This window comes from Myodes glareolus, chromosome 14 (assembly GCF_982192425.1).
Source record: "Myodes glareolus chromosome 14, mMyoGla1.1, whole genome shotgun sequence".
Lineage (NCBI taxonomy): Eukaryota > Metazoa > Chordata > Mammalia > Rodentia > Cricetidae > Myodes > Myodes glareolus.
The window spans coordinates 21,703,030-21,727,981 of record NC_142039.1 but is presented as its reverse complement, the minus strand read 5'-3'; the positions used below and the strand labels follow the sequence as shown (position 1 = coordinate 21,727,981).

The window sequence follows — 24,952 nt, the reverse complement described above, 5'->3', positions numbered from 1 at the left end:
AGCATCTCAGGGGATTGCCAGGGCAACACTTCAGTCCAAGTTTAAATTCAAACTGACCCAGTACTGACTCTTACTGGTACAGGCCGACTACTGGTGCCAGCCAGGACAGGAAGTGGAAATGATATTGATGTCACCATCATTGTTTGCAGTTAGAGATTTTGATTCTTTTTGTTGTTTGAGGATTTTTTTTCCTCCATTATCTTCAAAGAAACTGGGAGTGAGAAATGTGGAGAGAAAAGTAAGGGACTCCCAAAGCTAAGGCAACGACCATAAATAGTAGCCTAGGAGCTTCCGATGACTTCTTTGTAACTCCAAATCAGAGACTTAAGAGATGACTCAAGTGGGATTAGTCAGATCTAACAAGTAGAATATTTCTCCTCAACATCAGAACACAAAATGTCCACACTACAGTACTTATTAAGAAGTGTAAGTCATGGCCAATGAGATGGCTCATTGGGTAAAGTTAGCTACCTGCTGGTGAGTCTGAAGACATAAGCTCTATCCCTGGTACTGACACCGTGGAAGGAAGAGCAGACTCCCGGTGTTGTTCTCTGACCTCCACACACATGCTGTGACATAGGCGCAAACACACTACACACTAGATAGATAGATGATAGATAGATAGATAGATAGATAGATAGATAGATAGATAGATAGATGATAGATAAACGACCAAACAAATGTAGGTATTTAAAAACTCTTAGAATTTCTGCCATCAAAGACATATTATATAGTGTGCAAGTGAAAGTGGAGGAAAGGGAAAAGGAAGGGAGAAAAGAAAAGGAAGGAAGGTAGGAAAGTAAGAAGATAGGAAGGAAGGAAGAAAGGAAGGAAGGAAGGGAGGGAGGGAGGGAGGGAGGGAGGGAGGGAGGGAAGGAGGAGGGAGGGAAGAAGAAAGGAAGGGAGGGAGGGAGGGAGGGAGGGAGGGAGGGAGGGAGGGAGGAAGGAAGGAAGGAAGGAAGGAAGGAAGGAAGGAAGGAAGAAACTCATGAACACATAATAACAAACAGTACAATTACATGGTATAAGTTGCAAAGAAAACTGAAACAAATCAAGTTCACCACATCCTTGAGTAGTGGCAGGCTTTGGGGTATCAGAGTATGATTAGAACTAGCTATATGAGACACGATTAATAAAAACTTAGGGTCAGAAATTGGGGTTCAACCTGAAGATCTGAAAAGCAAAACAGCCAGCCACTGGCTCTTATCTCAACCTCAGTCTGAAAATGGTGATCCTGCCTCCAAGAATTTCAGACTGAAATTGTGTCTGAGAACTGTCTCACCCCGTCTTATATTCCTCTCTAGAGCTTGGATTAAAGGTGTGTGTTACCATAACCTGGTCTGTTAGGCTGACCAGTGGAACTGCTTTACTCTCAGATCTTCAGGCAGTCTTCTTTATTTATTAAAATACAATTAAAATGCCATTAGATTTCCCCTTTTTGTCTAAAATAAAAAAGGTCATAACTAATATAAGAAAACTATATACAAAAAGTCCAATGATTATATAAAATATATACAGGCAATAAATATATCAACAATGTCTAGTCCATTTGTATTTGACATATTCAGAGAAAATATTTCATATCTATCCTATCATGGTGAGTCCAAAGTCTTATACCTAATTTACTTTCTATCATAACTTACTTTCTGTGTCTGGTAAACTATAACTATAGTTACCTAATCTTCAACTCCCTCAGAGACACAAGAAGGAAATAATATTAACTGAGTAAGCAGAAAGTTCAAGCAAGTGACTTCCAAAAAATGTGAGTAATGACAGAAACAGCTGACTCCTGGACAGCCATCCAAAGTTCCTCTGCAACATTGGGGCATCCATCTTCGGTACATGCCTAGCATATTTGACAGACTTTTCTGTGAAACAGCATATTTTGTGTCCTACTTATCTAATTAGGACAGTATACTGTAAGCAGTCAAGGCTGGGGCATTTTCTTGCCCAGTGGCTAACTTTTGCCACAAAGGAAGTTAACTTCATATGGAGTTTCTTCAATGCCCATTATCTTCTCTGAAGTAGATTGGTGCTGCCAGGACATACATGTCTCATTGTCATAAAAAAGAAGAACCAAGGATATTAAAACATCTTAAATGCCATATTGGGTAGATCTCTGAAGTGTTTGAAGATGGCCTATCTATCTAAATTATATCTTTGTTTGACCTTGAAAACATACTAATGTGACTACAGCCCCATGTTGGACATCAAATTAAGCATGATTAATAAAAACGTAGGGTCAAAAATTGGGGTTCAACCTGAAGATCCTATTCTCTACTCTCCCTTTTGAGTTCTATCCCAAGGTCCCTGAATCTAGGTCCCACGACACGTGTGAGAGATGAGTCATTAAGGCCAACTTCAGCAGGCATCTTGAGCATACAATAAAGTCACCTTCCTAGTGGGACAAGGACAAGAAACTGATCCACCCACCAGCTCCATCTTCTGAGTGTCTCCAGAACACTGAAAGCCAGACCTATCAGCAGAGCAACCACTGCCTTAAAGATCTGCCATAGAGTCCAGAACAAAATTGAAGTTGGGTATTGGAAAGTCACTTGATGTGGCTTTTATCCCTGGTTGAGTTCAGTAAGTCTGACTCTGGAAGTGTTGGAGGAGTGAAAAAGAGAAGAAAAGAAGAGAGAGAGAGAGAGAGAGAGAGAGAGAGAGAGAGAGAGAGAGAGTTTACATTTCTGTTTTCCAAGGGTACCTGGTATACATATATACACTTAAGCACACAGTCACACAGACAAGGTAAAAATAATTAAATCTTTAAAAATAAAAAAAAAAAGTTAGACATTGCACACCGAGGAACAATACCCACAATTTCCTTTGGCCTCCATACGCATGTGCAAACAGCAGCTTGTGCACCTACATACACTTGTACACACACAGAAGAGAAGACAAGAAAGAGAAAGAAAAACAAAAGAATGAGTGGTTTAGGACACACCCATCTTTACTTCCCAGCTCCCTAGAACTCTCAGGCCATCCTGTCCTTCTTTCTGCTGAACCAGCCTTTCAGACAGCTGCTTTGCTGGCCCTGCTGACTAACTTCACACTGCACGTTAAACAAAAGTTCTTTACGTCTGAGCACCCACAATTTGAGAAAACACTAGTTAGGAACACAAAGTCGCATACAATTCATCGCCCAGCCTCAGGCAGCCCCCACCCTTCCCTTCCTCCCTCAAGACATGAGATATGGCTGATTTGGGAGTGAGCACATTTCTGGAATGCCTCCCACAGCATCTCTTTCCCCATTCAGTCCAGCTGTTCCATCCCAGAAACCACACCCCGTACATAAGGGAGGCATTATGGAGAGGCCAGCAGCCTGCTGCTCTTGTACTGGCTTCACTTACTAGAAAGCTAAAAGAAATAGCTGTCTGTATTCATATGTGAAAACATGGCAATGGGGTACAACTTTATGAGGCATTTACTCTTTGGGAAGTTTGGAAACGGATCACCAGGATGGACATTTCAGACCAGCATGTGCTGAGCAGAATCTGAGTCAGAAGCATTGGACAAAATTATCGGTCTGGAAGTTTCATGAGGAGCCCTAGCTTTGGGACTCAGCAGTCCTGAGCTCTGTGATCTGCCTATACAAGCCTGAGGGCCCAGCTCCTCCTGATGGCCTATCCTATATGGCTGTTCTTTGTAGATCAGATTCTTTGAGACCTTGGTGTGGCATCTGTGGGTTTAACTAGACTACACACACACACACACACACACACACACACACACACCACACCACACAATATCTTACTGCTTACTCTATGAAAATGCTTTGCCTGGACTGGCTCCATATTCACAAAACCCTCAGCAGCATAGAATGAATATATTTATTACTGTTTAAAATATTTATTACTAGGCTGATGAAATGGCTCCACAGAATTTAGTCCCTGGAAGAAAATTGATATCTGATACACACACACAGGGATGCACAAATAAATGTGAAACTAATAAATAAAAATGTTTATGGTTGATATTATAGCTATCATTATTATCCGATGCTTGGCATCAAACACTGCCTTGGGAATATGAGGTAAGCACTGTTTTATATCGTATTATTTAGACACTGATAGAGGTTTGGGAAACCTTGACTTGTAACAAGCCCCTGAGGCTGGACATTTAGGGTGATTGTCCTGTCGACAAAAAAAAATGTGCGATTTGTTACACATTTATCAAATGAAAGGCTACTTTAGCATCTCATTTGTAGTCATCATTTCATATTCCTTCTCTTAAAGGAGTTCTTCAGCGTTATCTTCCTTCCCCACAGACTCATCTGTGTCTGTGAGCTAGGAGCTAATAAGAGCCCTACACTGATGTGATGAAAATGAAATTCAAAGAGTTAAGTTCATTGCCCAAGAATACACAGTCAGGAAACAGTGGGGCCCAGATTTGAACCCCACATAGCCTGCTTCCACTCGGAATATTTTTAACCATAATATTCCATTGCCTCTTTTTTGCTTTAAATAAAGCAGTACTTTTTCTAGTCACAGGTAAATGAACAGACCTGGTATGGAAGTTGGTAAACATGTCCAGTTGTATTACAGCGTCCATCAAATTTACATATCCGCGCGCGCGCACGCGTGTGTGTGTGTGTGTGTGTGTGTGTGTGTGTGTGTGTGCGTGAAAGGGTGTCATTCCTCAGTTCCCTGGCCTGGAACTTGCTAAGCAAGTTAGGCTATCTGACCACAAGTCCCAGGGACCTGCCTGTCTCCACCTCCCTATCACTAGGATTACAAATTGGCTTCCATGTCTGTCTCCTTTGGTTTGTTTGTAGTTTGTTATGTAGGGTTTGGGGATTGAACTCAGGTAGGTCCTCATGCTTATAAATAAGCTTTTTCTCCGACCCAGTTGTCTTCCCCAGATCCCTCATTACATTTTACAAACTATGTTTACACATAGCTTCAAAGGTTATAATTATTAAGACTAGAACAATGACTACAGCCTCAGATTCTAGTCTAAGATATTCCTGCATCAATTCTTCAGAATCTTTTAGTTCTTGGGATGGAACCCAGAGGCCTCATTTGTCCCAGGCTGGCATTCTACCACTAGGCCACATTCTCAGCCTATGTGGGTCACTTCCACTTAGCAACATGCGTGCACACACACACCCAAGGGCTAAATTTAAAATACGGTGTGAATAAAATGTAGAAATCCAAATTTCCACCGCAGATTTTTTTTATTTTATTTTATTTTTGTCTGATTTGGTCATGTTCAAGAAAAATATTGCCATGGACCGAAGACAACAGGAAACCACCAAAATGAGCCAAATCCATGTTTTTCTAAGAAGGAAAGTTTAGAAAGTGTTAGGCTCACTTGCAGTTATGGAGAAGGCATGGCTTGAATCCATCTCTAGTCCTCAAAATGATTCTTTGTTTCAGGTCTTCCCACACTCCTTTCTCCTTACACCCTCTCCAAGCTTCAAGATCTTTACCCTGAATTCCTTCCCTTAGCAATTCAGCCGTACAAGCCTCTCAGCAGACGCTGTGTCAAGTGCCAACCCTGCTGGCAGTCTAGGATTCAAATCCAGGCAGCCAAGTGTTAACCACTAAAGCACCTCCCATTTATGGAGTGCCTACTGGATGCCAGGTCCTTAATACAGGCTAGTTAAATCCTTAATAGTATGCGCAACAGAAACTGCCAACCAGACATGGTACACACCTGTAATTCCAGCGTTTGGAAGATTCAGGCTGGAAAACTGTGAATTCAAACCAGCCTGGGCTAATAGGAAGTGCCAGTCCAGCCCTAGCTCCATGGAACAGCTTGCCTTGGAGTGAAAAGCTGTTGCATTCAAAACTAGAGGTTGCCCAGGTCACACAGCGGCAGAGTAGGGAGCAGCCTCTCTCTGGGTGAAAAGCCTACATTTCCCCTACGCCACCACCAAAGCTCTTGGGGCATTGCTGGCTATCTTGCTAGCTCCTAAAGGGAACCCCACATTTCCTACCTTACAGATAAACGCCTTCTTAAAATGGACCCCTCATGAAAATAACCACCGATAAGGGGTGGATTCTGTCTCCCAAGTCTAATTTCCAAACAAAGACTGGGAAGAGATCTTCCTCATCCCGTGAAAACACACTTTGAACTAAACAGCTCGTCCTTTAAATGATTGTGTCAGCATCAAGATCCACTTCATCTACAGGATCTTCACGGGGATGTTAGGGCGAATCTGTTTAATAGATTTTATAGAACCTTTCCAGTGGTCAGGACTGGGCTGAACCTTTTCATTGTCGGGGCTGTGGTCACCTGTGAGGTTCGACTGATTAAAGCACAAACGCTGAGGCGTGTAGAGAGTACCAGATCTGCTTCAGTTCTTGATACTGACTTAATCACGGGACCGCCTGTAAACTGCTCACAATTGATAAGAACCGGAGGGAAAATTGAGTTCTCCCATGTTTCGATGGAGAGAGTTGAGGTTTCCGGGAGTTCACGACTTTTAATCAGTTCTTTTCTCCCTGGATGCGCACTAACAGCTAACCACCTCACACGTCAAAGGTGAAAACTTGCAATGAACTTCTGGGTGGGAGTCCGTCTTAGAAAGTTTCAAGGACGGATGGGAATCTGGTAGGCAGCGGCAGCCAACAAAAACACTTGATTCTGCAGGACTTTGAAGTTCCATGCACAACTCTGAGGCAAACCGGTATGGGGCAAGCGCTAAAGAGCCCTCAGAAGAGGCGCAAGTGACCAACAGATGGGAAAGCTTCCCTGGAAAAGCCTGGAAAAAGGGATGGTGCAGACCGAGGTAGATGACGCCTCCCTTCCTTGCATCCCACGGGTCAGTTCCCGCCTGTCCAGAAGTCGCACGGCCCAGGGAGACAGAGGGAAGGGACAGAGCCGCGGACTGCCACAGCTTTCCTACTTACTTGCTCCGAGGCGTCATCCCAACTCCGAGCCTCTTCCTGGGACTCCGAGAAGAGGGGCAACCCCAGGCACAATCCCAGCAGCAGGAGCATGGTGAGGCCTGTGCGTGCTACAGCTCTGGGACAGGGAGGGAGTTTTCAGGGTGCTGAAGGAGCTGCCGCAGCAGAAAGACACACGCGCTCCATCCAGCCCCGCCTCCACCAAAGCCCCGCCCGTCAAGGTCCCCGCCCCCTTCGTGCCCTCCAGGCCTGCCTGAGTCCGTCTCCAGCAACACCGCTACCTAGGCCACGCCTCCTTGCTCTTTCGGAGCCCCCCACTCCGCCCCGCTGCTCACCAAGTGATCCCTGCCTCCAAATTTTGCCTCCCCTGGGCTCCACAATTGTCCGCAGGCCAGCTTCCTGCAGGCACCGCCTCCAAGTCCCACCTCCAGCCCTTGAGTAGCTAATGGGTCCCCAGGGTCCCAGAAAGAAAGGACTCCAGAACTGCCCCCAGTTGTATATGCACAGCCAAGGCAAACTCTTCTTTCGTGCCCCACTTGAATGCCATCGTGCTCTCCCATGCTGCATGTAATGAATAGACTTCTCTTAGGCCAAGGCTTTTCCTCTGCCTGCAGCTACCTGCACCATTACCCTCAAGTCTTTCTTCCCTCCTCCCCTTCGCTTTATGAACTTGCTTCATCCTTGTTGCCAAGACATAGGGGATCAGCACATTAGGTTCACCTGAGGCCTAAAGTTGACAGGACCCCTCCTCCCCCTTACTCTTGGTATCAGCCACCAATGCTTAGAGTCACAAGTAAGGGATGTCAACTGATGGTCTAAGGCACACAAGCTGCACTGCCCCCTTTTAATGCCATTCTAGTACTGGGGGACAGAAAAGAGAGGCCTGCGTGGATGTTAGCCTGGAAATAAATGTTCTGTCTCTTGATTATAAATGGTTGCTCTGTTCTTGTCTTGCCACAGGAAGGATCATTGCCTATGGCCCTCCCATGCCTGGCCTTTTAGAACCTAAGTGAAGTCTTTCTGCCCTGTACATGTCTAATGCAGCTGGGATAGTGTGCTTAGGCCATCTTGCAAAAGGCAGTTGCTTCAAAGACTTATTCTACGTCTCTGGCAATTCCATCTAGACAGATAAGGTGAGAAGTGGGCTCTGGTCAAAACCAGGGAAGTGGCTGCCCCCAGGCCTGGCAGCATATGTCCTGTGGAAGGTTGGATAGTCAATGATAATCGTGGCATCTACAGGAACATGGAGAGTGTTGGCAGTATCATGGCACAGGGATGGGATGGGGAAGATCAGATCACAGAACTGCATCAACACAACACATTGTAGCTAGGTGAAAACACACAGGAATACACTTGACTTCAAAAAGAAATGGCAATGGTGGGTATTCTGGTTTAAGCTGCTACTCCTTCTTAAAACACCCCACTTACGCTTAGATCCATGTTGCTTGCTCAGCAGAGAAATTAAGAGAAGTTCAAACAAGCAAACTTGCTGCTACCGTGAAATAAGGAAAGGAAGATCCTTGCTGTTAATGTCAATTGTTTAATTAATCTAATCGCCCAGAGACCTGAGAAGCACACAGTCGACAGGAAGAAAGCAGCCACTCCAGCAAGGTTTCTACACAGAACCCACATAGAAACTTGGCAACAAACAAGTTGTGTATGCCCCGGCTGTTCTAGCTAAGGAAGAAAGCCAGACCCCCTACAATCAGTTCCGCCATTTTCCCTGAGGAAGGGATGACTGCAGAATGGAGAGTTCACATTGCAATGGACAACATCAGGCTATTGGAACCGGGAGGGTAATGGCTGCTGTTATTTGAGGACTTGAACAGACCTCCAACATCTTCCTCTCTCACATTCCTGTTATCCTGCCATGCTAGACAGGATCATACACAACTCCTCCCCTTACATTTCACCTCTTATCAAACATTCACTAGCTGAGTTTCACAACTGCAACATGAAGAAGTGTATTTTGCTTTTTGTAGATTGAGGTTTCTCCCTCTTCCCTGGACCAGGGTACTGACACAGGGCCTGGTTTACATTTTAGCCAGTTTCTGGACGGGTGATCAGAAGTTCTTTGAAGACAAGCATGTTCCACAGCTTCTAGTCTTGTGCTAAGTACAGCTACCACTGAAACAATCTGTCAGCGGAATGAGACATAAGACACGTGCGGCAGATGATGGGTGGGACGCATGCGCCAGATGGGTGGGACGCATGCGGAAGATGGTGGGGCGCACGCGGCAGTCGGGTGGGGCAGGGTGCTGAGGAGGAAGATGGCTGGGCTGCAGTCCACATTTGCCCACTCCATGCCTTAGAAGTTCTGAACTGTCTGTTAGAGGGCCTCAACTCACAAGGGTGCATACAAAACTATACACACTAAAGAGAGACCATACATGGAGTTCGGGGATTTGTTTTATTTTTCCCCCAGACCAGCAATATTAGTTGCTCTCTGTCCCATAATATAGGACAGTCACTACCATCTGTAGCTTCAGATCAGCCGTGTGCATATACAACCAACACTCTAGCAAGTGTGTCCAGCCTGTAGCTGAGGATGGCTATGAACATAGCCCAACATAAGAGCCAAAGCTTAGTTAAAACATTATGAGATATCTTTGTGATTTTAAAAACCCACATGAATGGCTCATGAGCATGAATTTTGAAGAAGACTGTGTTGCAGTGGAAAAGGCTGGACACGCCTGCCTGAATATGGTACACTGCAAGCATTTTGGGATATTGAAGTTTACATTTAGCATAGCATTGTGTCAACAAAATACCCATATATACATGTGTGAGAGATACTCAGGGCTTCCTTATAAAATAGATGCTGGGTTAGATGGTTTAGCAAACTGCAGGCTAGTGGAAGGGTTCTAAGCATGTGTGTGATAGGGTAGACCGTGGTGGTCAACATTAGGCATACTAAATACACTTTCCTGTGGATGATGTTTTGAACCCATGGTAGGCGTATCAGGAGATAATCTCATTTAAAAAGAATCACGCATGTTTGCAATTTGTAGTACTTTATTGCTCTGTATCACACCTGGGCCCCTGTGGGATGTTTATAGCTATAATAAAAATAAGACCCAGTGAAATTTTCTAAGATAGTTAATAGATATTGGATCCATGCCTAAAAATGTGGGGATTTAACTGCCCCTCAAATGAGACATACTTTAGTAAGGGCTAAATATGTCCTCTAATGCTATGAAAGAAAAAAAGAGACAAGGAAAAGGAAAGGGACCAACAGAAGGGAGAAAGGGGCAAAGGAGATAAAGTATGACAGGGTTAATGGGGAAACTACATGATATACTTGAAACAAACTCTTTGTCAAGCCTATCACCATGTGCGATATACACCAATAATAATATAGTAAACCTACACCAAACAAAAATCAATATACAACAATTAAAAAATAAATGAAATCTAAATTAGGAGCTATAGAGATGCCTCAGTGGATAAAAGAACTTTCTGTGAAGTTCGAATATCCAGAACCCATATAAAAATCCAGGCATGATCACATGGCCACTTGTCGGCTCAGTGCTTTTGGAGGCAAAGATGGAGAATCACTGGAGACTTGGTGGCTGCCAGCCTCACTCCAGGTGTAGAGAGCCCTGTTTTTGCCCATTTGTCTCCCATTACACCTTTTTCTTTCTTGCACTCCCAACTCTTATTTCTTCAAGAAGCCTCTATTGAAATTCTACTTGAAAATAACCCCCACCTCCTTCAGCAGTACTCACAAATTTCTCTCCCTTGAGAAAGGTTTATAAGATGCAGGGCTCAGGCCACATTGTAGGGATTGAATCTAGGTCTTTGCACATGTTAGAGATGTGTGATTAACTAGTACTGCTGCCTGGAGGCCAGCCTCCTGCAGCGCAGGGCTCCAAGGGAAATCCACAGAGTCCTGAGTACTAGATGTTTTTATCTGAGAGGGTTAGGGGAAAAGACACACACTCTCTTGAATGCTTCATCCTTTATTCTCTATTCCTCATTCTGTGTTCCATATTCTTATCTCTATCCAGAACTGTCCCTCTGTCTCTCTTGATACTTTCCTTCTCCTTCTAACTCTCTTGATGTTCTCCTCCTAATTCTCTCATTCTTAATCTTCCCCTTCTTACTCTCTCACTCTTGATGGTTTCCTTCTAACCCATTTTAACTCTATCTTTATTCTTTCCCTTACAGCTTACATATCCCAGCAAAAATTTTCAGGCAATAAAAAAATTACAATGTGGTCACATTCTGTTTTTCAAGTGAATGATTACAATGAACATGAGTAAAAAATAGCATGTTTTGGGAACCTTGGGAGAGGGTTGAAGGAGAAGGGGAGGCAGGGAGGGGAGTAGAGAAAAATGTAGAACTCAATAAAAATCAATAAAAAAGCAAAAACAAGGCCGGGCAGTGGTGGCGCACGCCTTTAATCCCAGCACTCGGGAGGCAGAGGCGGGTGGATCTTTGTGAGTTTGAGGCCAGCCTGGTCTACAAGAGCTAGCTCCAGGACAGGCACCAAAGCTACAGAGAAACCCTGTCTTGAAAAACAAAAAAAAAAGCAAAAACAACATGTTTTCCATATCCCTTACATGATTAAACATTTCACATATTACAGGTAAGAAATAAATTAATCCAAGAACCTACATACATTTTACCCAAGCAACTTGTTATAGATTAACCATGAAGGCAAGCAAGATATTCTTCTCCATCAAGTCTTTTACTGGAAGGCTGCATTTTGCAGTTACAAAGAAAGGACCAATCATTTTATTACTTATCTTGAAAGGTAATCTTAAAAGGAATCTTAAAGAAATCACAAACCTAAACTTTTATACATGAAAAAGAATCAGTCATTTCTACTTTAAGTCTTTATAGTGCATACCCACTCATCAATGTTTTTAATCAGGAGAATGTAGGCAAGAAATGGGTATAAGAAATAAATCATCACCTTTGATCATCAACAAATCCTAGTAGGAAAAGTGTGTCCCTGAGTAATAATTGGGCTCTTTTGTTCTTGTTTCCTGACCTTAACGAGTTCCTCACTCACCTATGCACCTTTCTAAAACTTCAGATTGTCTTCTTGGGTTTTTCACCTCAAAGCTATTAGCAAAACATCTGATCTAACCTGAAGTTATTATAAGGCTTTGTTTTAGCTAATAATGCACACCAAAATCTGTAAATGCATCTCCCAGCTTAAAAGAATTTAAGCTAGCTGGGCTATTGTTTTCAATTGTTTTCCTGAATCATTAACCTAAGTCACTGTCTATGTGGCTTCTCAATAGAAATTCTTGTGTTCTAGCTGTGTGACACTGCCTTGCTTTATGTTTAATCATAAAACTCTAATTATGTTGTAAATGGTGGGTGGGCTGCTTTCCACCCGACTGGCTCCCACCCGCCTGGCTAGCTTATACCCCGAAATAACAACACACAAATTGTATTCCTTTAAACACTGCCTGGCCCATTAGTTCTAGCCTCTTATTGGCTAACTCTCACGTATTAGTTTAACCTATCTCCACTAATATGTATTGCCACTTGACTGTGGCTTACTGGCATGAGTCTAACCAGCATCTGTCTCGGAGAGGAGAGCCATGGTGTATGCCTGACTCTGCTCTTCTTCCCAGCATTCTCTTCGGTCTACTCCACCTATCTAAATTCTGCCCTTTCAAAAAGTCAAGGCAGTTTCTTTATTTGACCAATGAAAGCAACACATAGAAAGAAGACCCTTCTACATAATTAACCTAACATTATTATTATAAACTGGACAGCACAGCTTAGGGAGAAATCATCTTCATAAAAGTCCACAAGTTAAAATTTCCAGTTTCCATTTTTCCATGAGATAAACACACTACTTTACAGGCAGTGTGTTTCTCCCCACACCCATTCACACCGTGCCAGGTACTAGAGAAAGACAGCAGCAGCAAACACGTGAAGACACAGCAGAAGGAAAAGACATTCGGACCCTGTGGTCTTGGGACCTTTCCTGTCTGAGATTCACCAGTCAGGGATTTTCTGGTGGGCTGACACCTGAACTTCAGTTGCCACCTGCTGCTCCTCTAACTTGGCCACCAGCTCTCAACCACTAAGCTAACATCCTGGTTTTTGGCTTTTTGAGACAGACTGGTCTCGAACTCTTGACCTTTCTACCTTAACTTTCCCCAGTGCCAGGTGTACAGAAGTGCTTTCCCATGCCTGGATTGTAGCAGTACATTTTAATAGATTTCTGAAGACTTAAGAAGGCTCAGTTGATGTCCATTTTGCCTTGTTCTCCAGAGGAGAAGAGCAGCAACAACAAGAACAAAAAAAAAAATCAGAGCTGGAGTTCCACTGTCTGGCACTAGCTGAAAAGAGCCAGCTACCATGTCTGCTCAGATCTGTGTTCATAAGGAATTCAAAGCCAGGCTAGTAATTCTTCAGAAACATTTGCAGGTGAGCAACCATTCATCTCTACAGAAACACACACTAATCAAAAATCTTGTAAACAAAAAGAGAGTCACTCTAATTTTCTTTTGAAATGATGTGGTGATCGTACTGTCATCTCTACAGGATCTGGGATTGAAATAGGACAAATCTCTGAGTATATCTGTGGGCATTTTCTAGACTAATATTCTAGGTAAATCATGGTTGAAAGAGGCATCCTGACTGTGTGTAGCACTATGGGCTGTCTGGGGTCCTGGGCTGAATAAAAAGGAAAGCAGAGCATCAATGTTTGTCTCTCTGTGTGTGCTACCTGACTGTGGAGGCCCTGTGGCCAGCTACATCACTTCCCTCCACTACCATAATGGACTATGTCCCTTGAACCATAACCAAAATAAACCCTTCTTCCTTCAGTTGTTTCTTTTCAGGTATTTGGTCACAACAATGGCAAAAGTAACTGATACAGATGTCCAGAGCAACACCGGTGCTCCAGGGGAGAGCTCTCAGCTGTGACATGGAATTATCACTTGGCATAGCACAGAAGGTTTTTCAAACACAGAGGGACAAGACACATGGGCTCTCTCCCTTGCCTTCTGTCACCCACTTGGTTCTTTCTGTGACACTAAAGCCTGAAGTCAGAGAACCCAGCAGCACCTGAAGGCAATCCCCAGAGAGTGTTTTCAACCTGAAGAGCTGCCAGATGTGTCTCAGGCAGATGTTGGGAGAGCTCCAGAGAGCTGCCCCTGCCAACACAGAGCTGTCTCTGGAACTGTTCTGGCTCCCATAGAGTGTGGGTTTTGTGGGTGGTGCTGAGAGATATATCACACCAAGTGAAACCAGGACCTGACTTGGCAGCATTGTTGGGTTCTCTGGAAATGCTGATGGGCAGGCTGCCTGGCTGGCAGAAAGGGGGCCTCTGTGGCATGCAACATGTGCAACAGGTACCCAACACATGGGTACAGACTTGCTGAGCAAATAATGCCATCCTTTCTCTTCCTGAATCTCCAGGATGTCTGATTAGAACAACTTTGACTCTTGCCAGTTTATGAAAACTGTTGAATGAAACTCTTATGTTTTGTTTCAAAATTCTTTTTTCTGGTATTACACAGGATTGCCTAAGGCCATATTCATACAAGGATATAATAAACTTCAAGTACATATCTCCCACACCCCACCACACTTTTCCATTTTACCTGTGCTAGGTTAGTTCCCTTGTTCCTGTAGACCAGGTTTACTTCTACCTCCCTGCTACCTGCACTTTCTTGATTTTATCCGTATAAAATCCAGGACCTGCAGAGATGGTTCAGCAGTTAAGAGCACTTACTAATCTCCCAGAAGACTCAGGCTTTGTTCCCTGCACATTCGTGGTGGCATACCTGCATCTCCAGATCCAGGACACTCAATGCCCTCTTCTGATGTCCTCAGGCCTGTGATGCACACACAGGCACACATACGTAAAACAAAATAAACATCTAAGATCCACAAATGAGAGAAAAATGCAATCTTTTTTTAGGACAACTTAATTCTCCTAATACGATTATCTCCAGTTTCTAACTGGCTAACATAACTTGATTCCTTTTTATGATAGAAATCAATTCTATTACATATATATGCTGCATTTTTCAAAGAAGTAAAGCATTATTTTCTTCCTCAACTTAGAATTCATTATCTTCCCACCTATCATTTGGGTTAGTTCTAAGTTCTAGAATGTTCTTAGGAAATGGAGCATGGAGGGAAAAGAAAGATGTCTTCCTGATACACCTGATGTTTTCCAGGGGCTCTGTGTGTTTGCGTTTGTGTTTGTGTGTGTGTGTGTGTGTCTGAGTACGTATGTATGTATGTGCATGTATGCGCTTGAATGTTGCCGTGGCTTGAGTGATGAGTGTCCCCTCAAGGCTCAGGTATTTGAATATTGTTTCCCACTCGGTAACACTTTATGGAAGTTGACCTTGCTGGAGGAAATGCAGCACTGGAAGCAGGCTTTGAGATTTTATAGCCTTATCCCACTTCCAGTTTGCCCCTCGTTTCATGTTTGGGGCCAAAGATATGATGTCTCCATTCCTTGCTCCTGCTTCTGTGCCTGCTTCTTCCGGCCATGACAGATTCTAATCCATCTGGAATTCTAAACCAAAGTAGCTTTGTCTTCCTTAAGATGTCTTTCATTGTGGTATTTCATCACAGCAGCAGAAAAGTGGTTATACGTGTGTGTGTGTGTGTGTGTGTGTGTGTGCGCGCGCGCGCGCGCGCGATGGCCTCTTTCTACATTTTCTCTACCATAATATCTCGTTTACTTTTAATAATCTTATCAGAAACAGCAAGTAAAGAGCTGGAGGTTTAGCTGAGTGGTCAAGGGTTTTCCTAGTATTGTTTGTTTGGTCTTGGGTTTGATTCCCCAGTACTGTCAGAAATGAAGAATAAAGATAGCATTTCTTAGCTTCTTCTACCAACTGTACATGACATGTATATCAAAGGAGAATGCTAGCCTCTGAGGTGTTTTATATATGGTTATTTCTCTATTCTGCTAATTGCTTCCTGATTTAACCTTGTAATCTATCTATCTATCTATCATATATCTCATCTCTATTATATTCTTTGACACAAATTATTGCTATGCATCCCAGGGTGGTCTCAAACATATGACCTTCCTGCCATAGCCTACCTTATGGTAGGATTACATATATGTGCCACTAGGCCCCACCGGCCTCTCTTATTTAAATGTTTTTCAAAGTTTTGGCACAATTTCAACAGAAATACCAGCACATATCTCCCTTCTACCGGGAGCGTGTCTAATGTGACTTCATGACCACAAAAGGGAAAGACAACTTATGGACCACACGCCAGCATAATACGAAGTGTTTTCCATGCCTTACCTTATTTGCTCCTGAAGATAATCTGCATAGCACAGAAAAAATACAGCTTCGGAGAAATGCAGCAACTTCCCCAAAAGGACAACGCTATAAACAGTAGAGCTGGGATTTAATAAATCCAAGATTGTCTGAAGAACAGCTGCGGAGCTTTCGTTTCCTCGTGAGGCTGCTGTATTTTTACTGCATATTTGATCTGTGTTCTAGTAGATTCCAAATCTTTCAGAGTCACTAAATTCTCACGGCCACCAAGAGTAGCAAAGAAAATGCCACTGGGCATATCACTGAGCAACACACACACACACACACACACACACACACACACAAAACAAAACAAAAAACAGTCCACAAACCGTTCATGGCTATGCTCAGTAGCACACAGCTCAGTAGGAGAGCACATGCTTAGCATACCTCAGGCCCTGGTTTCAACCTCCAGCATCCAGGCAGAAAGGAAGGTCTTGCAAAGATGATCTTGTAGTCACAGCAGGGATGTAGGCATGATCGATTTTGTTGTGTGCAATGACGCACTTATCAGTGACAGAAGACAAAGAATTTCTCTGTGTTATTATTGATACAACAAAGCACAAACTTAGTTATTTAATACAACACAAATGTATTGCCTTGCACTGACCCTGTAAGCTATGGGGCAGAATCCTTCACCTACTTCTCCAGCTACTGCAGCCCCAACACCCAGCATCCCTCCACACTCTGTCTCCATGCTCTGTTTCCCTTAATATCTCACATCTTCTTTTTCACCTTCCTGCACTCGCTCTCACTCTCTCTCTGTCTCTCTCTCTCTCTGTCTCTCTCTCTCTGTCTCTGTCTATCTCTCTCTGACCCTTGTGATCACTGGAGTAACCCTGATCACTCAGATTCCATCTCTCAAGATCCTTGACTTAACCTAGACACCTACAAAGTCCTTTTTGCCATGTAAAGAACATACAGTTTCCAGAAATGAGGACAGGAGCATCTCTCATCCGGCCTCCTACCATCAGAATATTCACATCGTGTCATATCTTGAAGCCTGCACTTTGTGCTTCTGAACAGAGAGAAGCATCTTACATAGGGATATGTCTCTACACATCCCAAGATCAAAACGGTCCTCACGGGGCTGGGAAGATGACTATGTCAATAAAGTACATACCTTGCAAGCATGAGGACCTAAATTTAGAGGAGAGAGAGAAAGACAAAGAGAGAGAGAGAGAGAGAGAGAGAGAGAGAGAGAGAGAGAGAACTAGGGATGGCAGGGAGTGCTTACAACCCCAGCGCAGGCAGACAGAAATAGGAGGCTCCCTGGCCAACCATCTTGGCCTCTTCGTGAGTTATAGGTCAGCTGAGAGATCTTGTCTCAGGAATCAAGATGGGGGAAGAGCTGGAGAGATGGTCCAGCGAGTAAGAGCAGGCACTATGAAAGCTTGAAGAAGTGAGTATGGAGCTCAGTAACTCTGTGAAAAGCCAGGTATGGCTGTACCTCCACCTGGGTCACTGGGGCTTACTGGTTGTTGCCACCAACACGGCAACAGATGCAGTGAGAGACCCTGTCTTAGAGAATAATGCAAGGTGACAGAGCAAGACACCTGACATCTTCCTCTGGTCTCCATAGCAGCCTCCCACCACCCTCATCCCCACATCAATAAATTTTTAACAAGAACAAGTATTTTGGGTGAAGTTGTAGAGAAAACTAGTAATTTCCAAAAAAAAAAAACTGTGTGTGAGACATTTTGATGGTTGAGCTTCTGAGTGACAGCCTATTACGGGCTGTAATAGTTAGCAGTGACTTTGGTTGGGCTCCTGAGTGACAGCCTATTATGGGCTGTAGTAGTTAGCAGTGACTTTCGATGCTGTGTCTAGAAATTCTTCAGAAGAAGGCTCCTTGACAAAATCTTCAGAGACATTTAAGATTTTTAAATGTATTAAATTCATTTACACCCACACTTTCCAGTGCAGTGGCTATCAGTTCGCTGTTTGGCTCAGGAATTTACTTCACCTCCACACTTTCTGACTTATGCGCTCAGTTTCTGAATACTGTTTCTAGGTATTTGTTCCCACATACCTGCTCTAGCTTCATTTCTATTGCTGTGGTCAAACAGCCAGACAAAAATTAACTGGGGGTGGGGGGCTGGAGAGATGGCTCAGTGGTTAAGTACATTGCCTGTTCTTCCAAAAGTCCTGAGTTCAATTCCTGGCAACCACATGGTGGCTCACAACCATCTTTAATGACGTCTGGTGACCTCTTCTGGGCAGCAGACATACACACAGACAGAATATTGTATACATAATAAATAAATAAATATTTTTTAAAAATTAACTTTGGGGAGAAAAGTTTATTTTTGACTTACCATCCTAGGTTACAGTCCCTCGCTGGAGGGACATCACACTGGCAAAATCTTGAAGTAGCAAGTAAACTCGCATCCACAGTCAAGAGCAGAAAAAAGTGAATGCATGTATATTTAATGCTTGTATGACCCAGCATCTCAAAGCATAGAGTAGTAGCACCCACTCTTAGGCTGGGTCTTCCTACTCAATTAGACAATGAAGTTAGTCCCCAACAAACCATCTAGAATGCCAACCTGATCTAGACAGTCCTTTATTGAGACCCTCTTTCCAGGTGATTTTAGGCTGTGTCAACAGTTAAACTAATTACAACAATACCTCTATATATTTGTTGTATCTGTGCTATTATATAAACCTTTATATACCCTTATATATGCATAACACACACACGCACACACACACAGTGCATGTGTATACAGTCAGAGTCAATCTGTAGTAGTTTTAGGATGTGAATATTTCATGTGAATATTTTGGATACAAAGGGCTTAATTTCTTATAAATTGCTCCCATGATAGTATCCGTGTACTTAACGACATGGCAGTAAAACCCTGATTGCATTATTGTCCCAGTAACAACTGGACTGACCATCAGCTCCCAGTGTGAGGCCCTTATTTTAGTGGTGAGTTCCTCCTCTTCAGTTTAGTACAAATCCCGCACACGAGTCCTGAAGAGATGACCACTGTCTGCCACCTAGTGGAGACAGACATTCTAGAAACTATAGCAAATGACTTAGGCGGTCCGTACTAAGCAAAACCCACAGAGGACAGCAATGGAAATTTCAGAGAAAATGAGAATTTTCCCACAAATATGCAGCTAAGATAAAACGTCCTCCCTACCGTTTCTTACCCCATGCTCCTGACCTAACTCATCACTTCCTGCAGAACACACTGTTGTTTTCCCTGGCTGGCCTGTTAACAACAAACATGTATTTGCTTCATGCTGTGAGGGAGCTGCTCCTGCTAGCCAATGTTGCTGTCTAGGTGCTGAGGGAACGGGGCACAGGCTGTGATGGGGGAATGAAGACGTGTGATGGACGGGAGCTCTTCCCGGCTAACTTCTCTTGGCCTTGCTAGCCACACGACTGCTGTTTGGAGGCACCAGTCCTCGCTTGGAAGCTGGACTTTCCCCCTCCTCTGAACTGCTGGCTGCTTCCTCCACTTTGCTAACTTTCTTGTCTAACTCTTGACTGATTTCCCCACCTTGACCCGATCCAGTCGTTTCTGGGTCACTGACCTTTGTGAAACGTCTGACCTGAAAGCACTTTCTGACATTTCATTTATCTCATTTTCTTTGGTTTCCTGTCTTGAGGAGCTGTGAGCTTGTGGAGGTAGCATATGAGTCAAAAAATTATAAAGGTATTTTTTAAACAAAGTAAAATAGAGAGGCAAGTTTTAAAAACTGATTAATTCTCCAGCTGTAAGAACGTTGTGTAGCAACACTGATCCAAAATATTTCTCTTTTAGATCAGTGTTCTTAGCCTGCCTACTATTCATATATCAATTGGGCTAGCCTCCTCTATTGATATCTCAGACGAGCTCTCCACTTCTATTCATATGTCAGTTGGGCTAGCCTCCTCTATTGATATCTCAGACAGGCTCTCCACCTCTATTCATATGTCAGTTGAGCTATTCACCTGCATTTATATCTCAATTGGTTTAGTCTCCTCTATTCACATCTCAGTTGGGCTATCCACCTCTGTTCATATGTCAGTTGGGTTAGCCTCCTCTGTTCACATCTCAGTTGGGCTATCCTGCTCTATTCATATCCCAGATGAGTTCCTTTGAAGCAACTGAAAAACAGAAGAAAGCCGTTTCCCAGCTCCCTACAGTGCCTTCGTATTTCCTTAGAGTTTGTCTTTTAGCCGTTTACTACCGTGATGCAAGGATCCCTGCAGGCCCTTCCTGGAACACGGCTAGCAGCCTCAATAGTCATGGTGTCACCATCCAGAGCAAATACTGTTCAGTCAGACTTGGCTGTGTCCCGTTTATTGCAAAGCTCTTCACAGTAGCCTTTGAATTACCTTTGGAGCACTTTTTACTAAGCATTTGCTTCCACTTTGGAAGCAAGTAAGCAAGTCTCTGAAAGTCTGTTTCCTTACACCTTCTGCGTCATCCACTTCCTTGTTATTAAAGACATCCCCATCGGGATGGGGGATATAGTTTTGTGATAGAATATCCCCTAGCCTAAAGGTGGTCCCCCAATTCTTTTTCATTCTTCATACTGGAGTTGGGAATTATTTTCTTTCCTTTGAATGAGTGCTGTCCCTCAAACTTGGTTTATCCAATTAAACACTATAAACCTATGGGGATCCAAGGCTGGAACTTAGAGGTCTAGGGATTACACTTTTGAGTATTCAGAATGCCCATCTTGAGACCCAACTTGCTGTGTGTGTCACGTGGTGATTCTATAGAGATGAGAATTCAGATGCTGGTCTTCCAGCCCCTAGCGAGGTCCAGGATGTTATAGCCTAGAGGAGACTCTGCTTGACGACAGGCCCAGACAACACCACACAGAGCCAAAGAACCTCCGAATGAACCCTGTAACCGTACAGGCTCAAGAGACTTATTAACTTGCTTAAATAATGCAGCAGAAGGAAGCCGAAGCATTCCTGGTACCGACCCGTCTTAGGCCAGCGAATGCTGCCAAATTGCACCTCAAAGGAACAGCTGGCAGATGCTCAGTGTTCCTGGGGTGAGCTACAGAAGGGCCCAGTTTCATCCATCTGAACTCCATCTGCCCTGGCCTTCTCAGAGCAAGCCTACCCCTGCTCATCTTTCTGCAGCGGAGACTGGCCATCTGCCCGGGTTCCTCCAACCTTTGATTTCTCGCCCTGGATTTAGACTCTGTTCCTCCTTCCTCACATGGAGTCTCTGTAGGATAATAACTCCACAACAACCTTCTCTCTGGATTCATACTTGAATGGCAGCCAAACCCTCTCCAGCTTCACCTTTTTGAACTGTGTGTTCAGATTCTATTCTCACAAAGCAGTTTTGAAATCTCCGTTCCAGCAGTCTTCAATGTCGTCCTCGAGAACAGGGTCCGTTTCCTTGGAGACAGTCTACAGTTGGCCTGGAGCCCACCAATTAGGCTTGACTCCCTGGACATGGAGTCCCAGAGACTGTCTTGCCTCTCCTCTCCCAGCACTGGAATGACAAGCACACACCAACACCAACAAGCCCTGGCAATATCGGATGGATTCTGGGGAGCCAATCCGGAACCTCATGCTTACAAGGCAAACACTTCACCAGCTGAGCCATCTCTCAAATCCTCATTCTGTCTGCTGGGTTAGATTCTTTGAAACAACTTGTCCCATAACTAACCAAATGAAAATTCTTTGTACCTTCTTTTTCTTTCTCACCCATAAGAAGCATTTTGAACTCAGTCTGTACTATGACAAGCCTGTATCTTCAGTTTAAAAACACCGCAGTAAAGAGATGTAAAATTAGTTCAACTCCGTGCTCTACAAAGCATTGTCAACTGCTGGTTATGGAGGCAGCAAATTTCCCCATGTCATTTGTAAGCTCCATCATCAGGGAGGAGTTAACTGTGGTATGAGGCAGTGTGTGTGTGTGTGTGTGTGTGTGTGCGCGCGTGTGTGTGTGTGTTGACAAATGAGTTCACCTCTGAGTGTCTTCCCAGGGTGAGGCCACAGCTCTGGCTTAAATGTAACCCCAACTTCAAACCTTCTGAAGATTCTTTGACCCCCTCCGTTGTCTCACTCTTAAGCACATCTTAACAGAACTCTCTGTACTTGGCCTGGTTTCCCAGATGCCCCTCTGTCTTCTTCCTGAACATGGGGCTGAGTCTATCCTCTTCTGTCTCCTTTAGTCTGTTGACCTTTGCCAAATAGTTCACAGACATCCTTATTTGTAGCACCAAAGATTGGACCTAGAGCCTGCAGCATGCTAGGTAGCATTCTAGCTCTGCGCTATTGTTTGAGTCTGGGACATCAGCCAGAGGTCCATGTGTTGAAGACTCGGGTACTATCAGGATGTGGTGGAATGTTTGGAGGAGACATAGAGGGAGGAGGTTAGGCCATTGGGCATATTGGTTACATTGCTCACTTCTTGAAGCCCAGGGTGACAAAGAGAAACTTAAAGGAAAGATTTACTTGGTTTTACAGCTTGAAGGAACACAGCCCATCAGGGTGAAGGCTTAGCAGCAGAAACGGATGCAGGTGTTCACATTGCTTCTGTAGTCACGGAGCAGCGAGATGAACACTGATGACTCATGTGCGTCCTGACTCGAACTCCGCCCACCACCAGATCAGACAATGGTGTCACTCTCGCTTCTATGGAAACAGCCTCATAGACAAACCCAGGAGTTTGTCTCCTAGGTGACTCTAAATTTCCTCAAGTTGACAGCAAAGACTATAATCATCAAGCTGGAGGTGTGCCTTTGAAGGGTATAGAGTGACCTGCCCGGCCCTCAGTGCGTGACTGCCACTAGCGTCTTTCCTTTGCCTCAAACTCCCACCAAGACACACTGCCTTGCCACAGATCAAAAAGCAACGGGATCGAACCTCTGAAACTGTGAGGCAAGGAGAACGTTCCTCCTTCAGAAACCACTCTGCTGTTTTCACAGAGGTAGAAACTAACACAGTCGTCAACCTCACACTGATCCTCCCTGCCATGTGAGTTCCAGATTCTTCTCCATTACATATGGAGAGAGCCCCAGGCACATTCTACATGTGTGCACGCGCATGCACACACACACGCATGCACACACACATGCACATTGGCTTCCTTTTAAGAACTACTATACATCTTTTAAATAGTTTTTTTTTCAGATAAATCCACTTCAAGTTCCCCATTCTGTAATTTACTAATCCCAAATCCTTTTTGAATAGTGAGGTGATCTAATAGTGATAGCTCAGACTCTCTTTCAACCTGGAACTTCTCTCGGTACACCAGAGTGAGAAGTGACTCATTTAAACTACCTTAGCACAGCCTTGCTAGCTCTGTATTTCTCTCGGTTTGTGTTTCCCAATGCATGCTCTATTCTTTACTGTCTGATGTTTGTGTTCCAAGGAAAAACAAGCCAAATAAGCTATCGAGTGGCATTAAACCCCCTTTGCTGGGTTGTCTGTCTCTTATTTTTCTTCATTCTGTCCTGTTTGTTTCAAACACAGTGCTCACGATGAACCCATCCTCCTATTCTCTAGTTACTTACTTTTGAGACAGTCTTTCTGTGAGGTTTAAGGTCATCGCGTTGGCCAAGCTAGCTGGACAATGTACTTCAGAAATCTGCCTGTCTCTGCCTCCCCAGTGCTGGGGTTGCAGGAGCCTGTGGCTGTCTTCTGCTTTTTCTGTGGGCTCTGAGATTTGAACTCAGATCCTCGTGCTTGCACCGTAGGCACTTGACCGACTGAGCTGTCTCTGCAGTCCAAAAACAGTTTATTGCTGTTGTTTTGGTTTTTTCGAGACAGGGTCTCTCTGTGTATTGTATCTCTGGCTGCCCTGGAACTCACTCTGTAAACCAGGCTAGCCTTGTTCTCACAGAGATCCACCTGCCTCTGCCTCCCTGAGTGCTGGAGATTAAAGGCGTGCACCACCACCGCCCTGCTGAAATACAGTTTAAAAAGTGCACTTTATTATGATTTTCACAAACCACAATTCATTCCTTCTTGCAGACTCCCAACACTGCGCTGTACTAGTACTATTTATTACTATCTTCCTTTGTAACAGTTCATATACTCATAGCCTTATACATTACTTATATTTACCCTCATCGCCCTCTGATCCCATTCACTGGTCTCTTTCCTCCCTCCTCAAATAGTCCCCCTTCAGCTTTTGATTTTATTTATTTTTATTTGGAGATTATAGTATAATTACAGCCTTCTTCCTCCTTCCCTTTTCTCCCTCCGAACCCTTCCATATATCTCTCTCCACTCTTCTTCAAATGATGGTCTCTTTCTTCATTAATTGCTATTGCATGCATATATGCATATGTCTTGCTCATTAGTATAATGTTATTTTTACATATATTTCCAGGGCTGTACATTTGGCGCTGGACAATCAGTTGGTCTGCTCTTCCCTGGCGAAGGCTACATCTTCCAGTTTTCCTCCGAGCTTTCTTTGGTTGCCTATAGTTCTTTGTGTAGGGTTGAGGCCTCTGGGCTTTTACGTATACACCTTGGCAAATACTGCCCCAGTGTGAAGGCACTAGTGACTCAGAGAGGCAGGCTGCCCGTGTGATGGGTAATGAGGACCTGGAACCAGACTGCATATTCAGACCTGCTGCCACCACTGTACTGGGCCCTTCATTCTGGTCCTTCTCTATTCGCTGTCTACAGTGGCTCTGACCAAATGACAATCACTTTGAGTCACACTTCATCCCCTTTTAGAGGATCCACTCGAATGAAGTCTACCATCCCCATAGCCCAGACATCCAAGTATACACCTTACACTTTCTACATCTTGGAGAGAGACCTGATAGATATAACACAGTAAATACAACAATCTCTCGGCCAGCAGATTGATACTGATACCAGATCTTCGGATGATTCAG

General features: G+C 43.9%; 1 protein-coding gene across 1 annotated transcript in view; it reads right to left on the bottom strand.

Moving 5' to 3' along the window:
- Positions 1–7,048, bottom strand: part of Itih5 (inter-alpha-trypsin inhibitor heavy chain 5) — a 97,459-nt gene extending 90,411 nt beyond the window's left edge. Inside the window, exon 1 of the mRNA XM_048461072.3 lies at positions 6,861–7,048. Coding sequence (XP_048317029.3) covers positions 6,861–6,950 — 90 coding nt within the window. The 5' untranslated portion in view covers positions 6,951–7,048. The remainder of the gene's footprint in view (positions 1–6,860) is intronic.
- Positions 7,049–24,952: the final 17,904 nt, after the last annotated feature.